This window comes from Chionomys nivalis, chromosome 7, assembly GCF_950005125.1.
Source record: "Chionomys nivalis chromosome 7, mChiNiv1.1, whole genome shotgun sequence".
Lineage (NCBI taxonomy): Eukaryota > Metazoa > Chordata > Mammalia > Rodentia > Cricetidae > Chionomys > Chionomys nivalis.
The window spans coordinates 63,551,529-63,557,640 of NC_080092.1; the positions used below are offsets into that span (position 1 = coordinate 63,551,529).

At 44.7% G+C, this 6,112-nt stretch overlaps 2 protein-coding genes across 3 annotated transcripts in view; one reads left to right on the plus strand and one right to left on the minus strand.

Annotated features, from left to right (window-relative positions):
* The window catches only part of Cct6b (chaperonin containing TCP1 subunit 6B), a 39,396-nt gene extending 38,655 nt beyond the window's left edge, over positions 1-741 (minus strand). Inside the window, exon 1 of one of the 2 annotated variants that reach the window (XM_057776041.1) lies at positions 605-741. In XM_057776041.1, the coding sequence (XP_057632024.1) occupies positions 605-741 (137 nt within the window). Of the gene's footprint in view, positions 1-533; positions 554-604 lie in introns of those variants that run through there. The other variant, XM_057776042.1, reaches the window with a different exon arrangement.
* A 145-nt stretch (positions 742-886) lies between these two features.
* On the plus strand, positions 887-3,532 carry Znf830 (zinc finger protein 830). The gene has a single exon (XM_057775420.1). The coding sequence runs from the start codon at positions 894-896 to the stop codon at positions 2,010-2,012; it is 1,119 nt and encodes a 372-aa protein (XP_057631403.1). The 5' UTR covers positions 887-893; the 3' UTR covers positions 2,013-3,532.
* Positions 3,533-6,112: the final 2,580 nt, after the last annotated feature.

A 6,112-nucleotide genomic window follows, 5' to 3' on the forward strand; every position in this document is an offset into this window, starting at 1 on the left:
TCGTTTACTATTAATGTCAGTTTGCTCATTCCTCTGAGGGTGCCACTTTGCTAAGAGACCTTTTCCTCTCCCCATTCTCTTTTCTTCCTGTGTAAAACAATGGTGCCAAATAAATGTATGCCCAAATGGATAGATAAATATAAAGAACTCTAGGTACAGAGAGTTGCAGGAGCTTGACTACTAAGTACTAACAGATGATGAAACTTGAGTTTGAACCTAAGCCTGCCTAGCTCCAAAGCCAGCACACCACACTGCCAAGTCACAACAATCCGGTCTGCGGTGGGGCTGCAGTCCAACGTTTGCTGAGCGCGTGTACAAGGTTAAATACATCCCCAAAAGGGGAATGGTGAAGGAAGCTCCAGAAGCGTTCAAGGCTTAACGTTTACAGGGAGTCACGATACGAATAGCTGTTTATGAACTCTAGTGAAAAGGGGAGGGTGCCACAGCTACTGGTGGGGCCTTTTCTCTTGGGCGAACAGGCTGAAGATCTGAGAGCAGAATGCGAGAGGGAGGAAAACTGCAGCTTTGTTCGCAGGTCTTCACTGAACATCATCGGCCCCAGAGGGCGCCGCGACAACCCACACACACCCTAGAGGCATCTCACATTTTTAGCGCGCCCTTAGGACCCAAGCTGGGCCGCAGCACATCCTGCAGCCCTCGGGCGGCGCAGACATTCACAGCCAAAGCCGCCTGGCTGCGCGTCACCTCAGCCCCAGGGTTGGCGAGTTTGATCGCTGCCATGGTTCAACGGTCCAGCCCCCAACCTGCCGACCCGGAACCCTGGCGCCACGCCCACCCTCTTGAACTTCGGCCAATCGGCCCCATAACAGGAAGTGACGCTATCACGTCTCGCCAGTTCGGAAGCCAGAACCGCCTGGCTCCCTGACGCAAACATGGCGTCCTCCGCCTCCGCTGGGACTCCGGCGGGGAAACGGGTGGTGAATCAGGAAGAACTGAGGCGGTTGATGAGGGAGAAGCAGCGCCTGAGCACCAACCGGAAGAGGATAGAATCCCCGTTCGCCAAGTACAACCGTCTGGGGCAGTTGAGCTGCGCACTTTGTAACACTCCGGTCAAGAGCGAGCTCCTGTGGCAAACCCACGTTCTGGGAAAGCAGCACCGGGAGAGAGTAGCCGAGCTGAAAGGCGCCAAGGGAGCAACCCAAGGCCCGTCGGCCAGCGCAGCGCCTCAGCCCATCAAGAGGAGAGCGACGGATGTGGAGAGCCAAGACACCAAGAGAGCCAAAGCCTCCGTGGGACCTCAGGTACAGCCCTCCACCTCGGCCTCGTCTGCCAACTTTGAGAAATCGGGAAAGGAGGCCGCTAGGGCAACGTCCAGTAAACCTTCTGGACTCGGTTTACTCCCTGATTATGAAGATGAGGAAGAGGAGGAGGAAGAAGAGGGGGGTGGAGAAGGAAGGAGGGACAGCAGCAAGCATTTTACAGATGCACAGGGCAAAGACAAAGAACACTCGCTTGTCCCTCCGAGGGAGACAACAAGCAATGTGCTGCCAAACGACCCCTTTAATACAAACCCTCCCAAGGCCCCCTTAGTTCCTCATTCAGGTTCCATTGAGAAAGCAGAAATACACGAAAAAGTGGTGGAAAGGAGAGAGAACACCGCCGAAGCATTACCAGAAGGGTTCTTCGACGACCCTGAGGTAGACGCAAAGGTCCGGAAGGTTGATGCCCCAAAAGATCAGATGGACAAAGAGTGGGACGAGTTTCAAAAGGCCATGAGACAAGTCAACACTATTTCCGAAGCTATCGTTGCCGAAGAGGATGAGGAGGGACGGTTGGACCGGCAGATTGGAGAGATTGATGAGCAGATAGAGTGCTACCGTCGAGTGGAAAAGCTGCGGAATCGCCAGGATGAGATAAAAAACAAACTTAAAGAGGTTCTGACCATAAAAGAATTGCAGAAAAAGGAAGAAGAGAATGTGGACAGTGATGACGAGGGAGAATTACAGGATTTGCTGTCTCAGGATTGGCGGGTGAAAGGGGCTTTGCTGTAAGGTTTTGAAGATCCAAGTTCTCCATCATTCCCGGCTGCCCCGTAAAAAAGTGCTGTGTCCTAGTACTTGGGTTACTCGGTCCTTGGGTACCCTGAGTTGTTGAGAGAAAATAAGCCACCAGACAGTAATACTTTGGGGAAGGTACTGTGGTGCTATTTATTATAAAATATTCGAGGTAAAACAGTTTGTGACATTTTTGAAATTATAACCGCAAATTGCCAACTTTTTCGTGTTTACAGGCATAATGTTGATTTTTCAGTTGTAAAATCTTAAATTGTAAATACTGTACGTAGCAAAGTATATATTTACATAAAGTCACTGTTTGAAACTTATAAATAGAAATCAGACAAAAAAGACACACGTTTATATGACCTCGATGTACGTATATATTTTTGAGCCTTAAACTCCAAGGGTTGGGACTTTGGGGAGGTTATTTTTAAAAGGCTACTCATAAACATATATATTTTTCTTAAATCGGTGAATGAGTATTTTGTTTTCAAAAACATACTTTGTAGCCAGGCGGTGGTGGCGCATGCCTTTAATCCCAGCACTCGGGAGGCAGAGGCAGGCGGATCTCTGTGAGTTCAAGACCAGCCTGGTCTACAAGAGCTAGTTCCAGGACAGGCTCCAAAATCACAGAGAAACCCTGTCTCGAAAAACCAAAAAAAAAAAAAAAAAAAAAAATTGTGAGACCACTGAGAAAAACATGTCACAGATGCCCAGCCTCCTTAAGCCAACATTTCTTTTGATAAGACCGGTGATTGTGAAGTGTAGGTCTGTATCACCTGTGAAACTTCTGATTATGCGTGGACTGTTGAATTACCTATGAAACTTTAGTGTGAACCTTAGCCTTAGATTCCATAAATGGGGTTTAGATGACAGTATTCTCGAATGTTCCCAGGTTATTCTAATATATTCCCAGGTTGGAGAGCAGCTGCCCTATGTCCAAATCTGTTTCTCTATTTTCTCAGGATTTGTTTTCCTCCAACATGGTCTGTAAATTTGCTGTACGCCCTGCCCCCGGTGGTGCTAGGCACCCTATCCAAGGCCATGGGAACGCTAGGTTTGTACCTTTTATTTCTACCCCGTTGAGTCTGAAGCTTGATTTTTGTGGTAAATTAGGCTTGTGTTTACAGGTTCTTTCAATTGTAGGAAGACGTTTACGTTGCTTAGGAACGCAGTGACTACAGTTGCCTTACACTAGCTGTTGATAGTTTAAAGTACTCCTCACTTTGGAGGGCAAGATGTTCAAAAGGAAAATAAATAGCAGTGTTTAATATACAGCGTGTTCAAATTTAATAATAGCTAAGACATACTGTTCTAAGTATAAGCCAGACAGGACCCCAAGTACTTTACATATGGTAACCCATTCTAGTTCCGACTCTATAGGGGGAAGCACCAAGGAAAAGGGTCTGGAAAGCCTTGAGAACTGGATGTGGTGACTCACACCCGATACCCTCAGCTTTCGGGAAGCTGCAGGAGTTGGCTGAATTTTGGGAACAGCCGGACTACATGACTAAAGTGGAAAAAAAAAAAAAAGCCTTTAATTCTAAAGAATTGCTCCTACAGGCATTGTAAAAATAAATGGAGGATTTTGGTTTTAAACAGAAGAATTCTGTGATGATTGGATGTACTCCAGTTGTATATGGTACAGAAGGAACACAGGACAAGGGACTGGGAGATTATATGGAAACTACTTCAAAAGTAAAGTGACTGAGACTGGTTAGTTATGGACTGTGTGGGAGAAAGTAACAGAATTTCTCAGGAAAAGCTAACATTTCATTGCTTAGAAGTAGAAGAAAATAAATGTTGAAGGAATAAGGATAGGATGCCAAAGGATGTTCTTCTAGATATGGCTATCAAGAAGACTGTCTGGCGTGGTATGTGCCACACATCATTAGTAATCATGCTGCCTGTGACACCAAGTCTGAATTCTTTATCTGCCTACTGATTAGCGATAGCCATTTCTGTTTGATAAGCACAAGGGGTGAACCTGACCCAGTTTTCAGTTCTTTGAGCATGCAGGAAAGTCAAGGTGCTCTCTAAAATGTTCAATTTCAGTACGTGATATTTAAAGACTACTGAATACTTTTGCATACGTTTGTGAAATCGTGAGTGCATCTAACAACATACACATTTTAAGGCCCAGTGGCCTTTGGTGACTAAAGGCTTCCTTAAAGGACAGCACAGATCTAAAAGTTATGTAAGTGAATAAAAGAAAACATGCTGAGGAAGTAGGAGCAAAAGGTTAATTCTTGGCATCAGTGGAGGTTAAAATGTGAGAAGATAGGGTGTCTCTGTGTGGAGGCCACCCAACATAGGTACTGGGTAACAAACTCAGGTCCTTTAGGAGGAAGAGCATCAAGTGCTCACAACCACTTAGCAATCCAGCCCCCTGTTAACATTTTATTCTTAAATGTTTAATTCTTTTAAAAGGCATAAGGAATGTAATGTGTTAATGCACATGAACTACCACCACCTTTTTGTTTTGTTTTTTGTTTTTTCGAGACTAGGTTTCTCTGTGTTGCAGTCCTAGCTGTTCTGGAACTAACTCCTGTAGACCAGGCTGGCCTTGAACTCACAGAGATCCACCTGCCTCTGCCTCCCGAGTGCTGGAATTAAAGGCATGTGCCACCACTGCCAGGCTAACTGCCACTAACTTTTAAGAGGACCAAGAACATCAAAATCTAATCTCTGTGGTCCTTATTAAAAACAGGAGGAAAGGACCCCTGTCATAGCCAGTGCTCAGTGAGTCCTTGTCGAATGTGAGACCAAAGGATCAGCTCCATCAACTGCAAAGATCCTACATCCTCTGAGCTGAGTCAGAGGTCTGGTGTTTTAACTGTGCTGTTCCCTGATAGAATTAATCCCAAGAATTCCTTCTAGTCCTTTCTCTTTTTAGAGAGGTCCCTAACTCAACCACCATCACAATAAGAATTATTGTAATGAGCCAGGTGGTGGTGGTGCAGGCCTTTAATCCCAGCACTTGGGAGGCAGAGGCAGGTGCCAGCATGGTCTACAGAGTGAGTTCCAGGACAGCCAGAGCTGTTACACAGAGAAATTGTCTTGGAAACAAAAGGAAAGGGATAAAAAGGTATCTTCTCAAAAAAAAAAAAAAGTATCCATTTCATTTAAAACAGTCCCCCCTAATTTGAAAGAAAAAATGCTAATCCAACTGGCCTTCAAATATACATTTGTCTACCTTACAGTTATGAAATGCTTTCTCATGTATTTCACTTATGATGGAAGTAATGGCTGCTTTTCTGATACTTGCAGGGGAAAAAATATAGAATTTAGACCCAAAACCTTTAATAGTTAACAAGCACCAGATTAATATAGACTAATAAAGCAAAGCAGTTGGCAGCAGAAAGCCCAGCACAGACTCCTTTTCCACTTTCTTATTTATTCTGCAGTTCTGGAATTTAAAGCCAGGGCCTTAGGCATGCTAGGCAAGGGTTCCATCACGGAGCTGTATCCAGCCTGCTCCACCTCTAAGTGTTAATGATTTTAGCCACATCACCTCTCTAAGCTTCAGTTTGCTCAAATATCAGATGGAAACACGTAGTCCTCACGGGGATGCAGTGAGAGTCTATAGGCTCATTCTAATACAGAACAAAAAATCTTAAGGGAAAAATACATTTTCTTGCCATAATACACACCACAAAATTTTAAAAAAAAATACATTTTCTATCAGAGAAGCAGCAATTGGCTAGCAATTTGGCAGATATGCCGAAGATTGAGTTTATCAGTGGGCACCATGGTTGGATGGACATTAGTATTTTTAAAGACAATGTCTGTGTAGTGCCGGGAATAGGTTTAGGTTTCAACAGTAACAAAAGCCATGATTCACGGAATTAACTTTCTTACTGATTTTACTGTGTCTGCCTTGGGTTTTCTATGTATATGTCCACCATTAGCCCATCTCATCCATTCATGTGGGTTTGAATATCATCACCTTTGTACCGAAGGCTCCAAGTTTATACCAACAGCCAGGGCAGAGCTAAGGGCACTACAGAGATGCTGCCAAAGCCCTGATCACACTACCAGTAAATGCCACTGTTAGTTAAGTCCTTGAGCATTGGTTTTCCATTTGTACGTTT

Bases quoted from the DNA above. Each gene is read 5' to 3' on its own strand.
- Znf830 (XM_057775420.1), top strand. From the start codon at position 894: ATGGCGTCCTCCGCCTCCGCTGGGACTCCGGCGGGGAAACGGGTGGTG.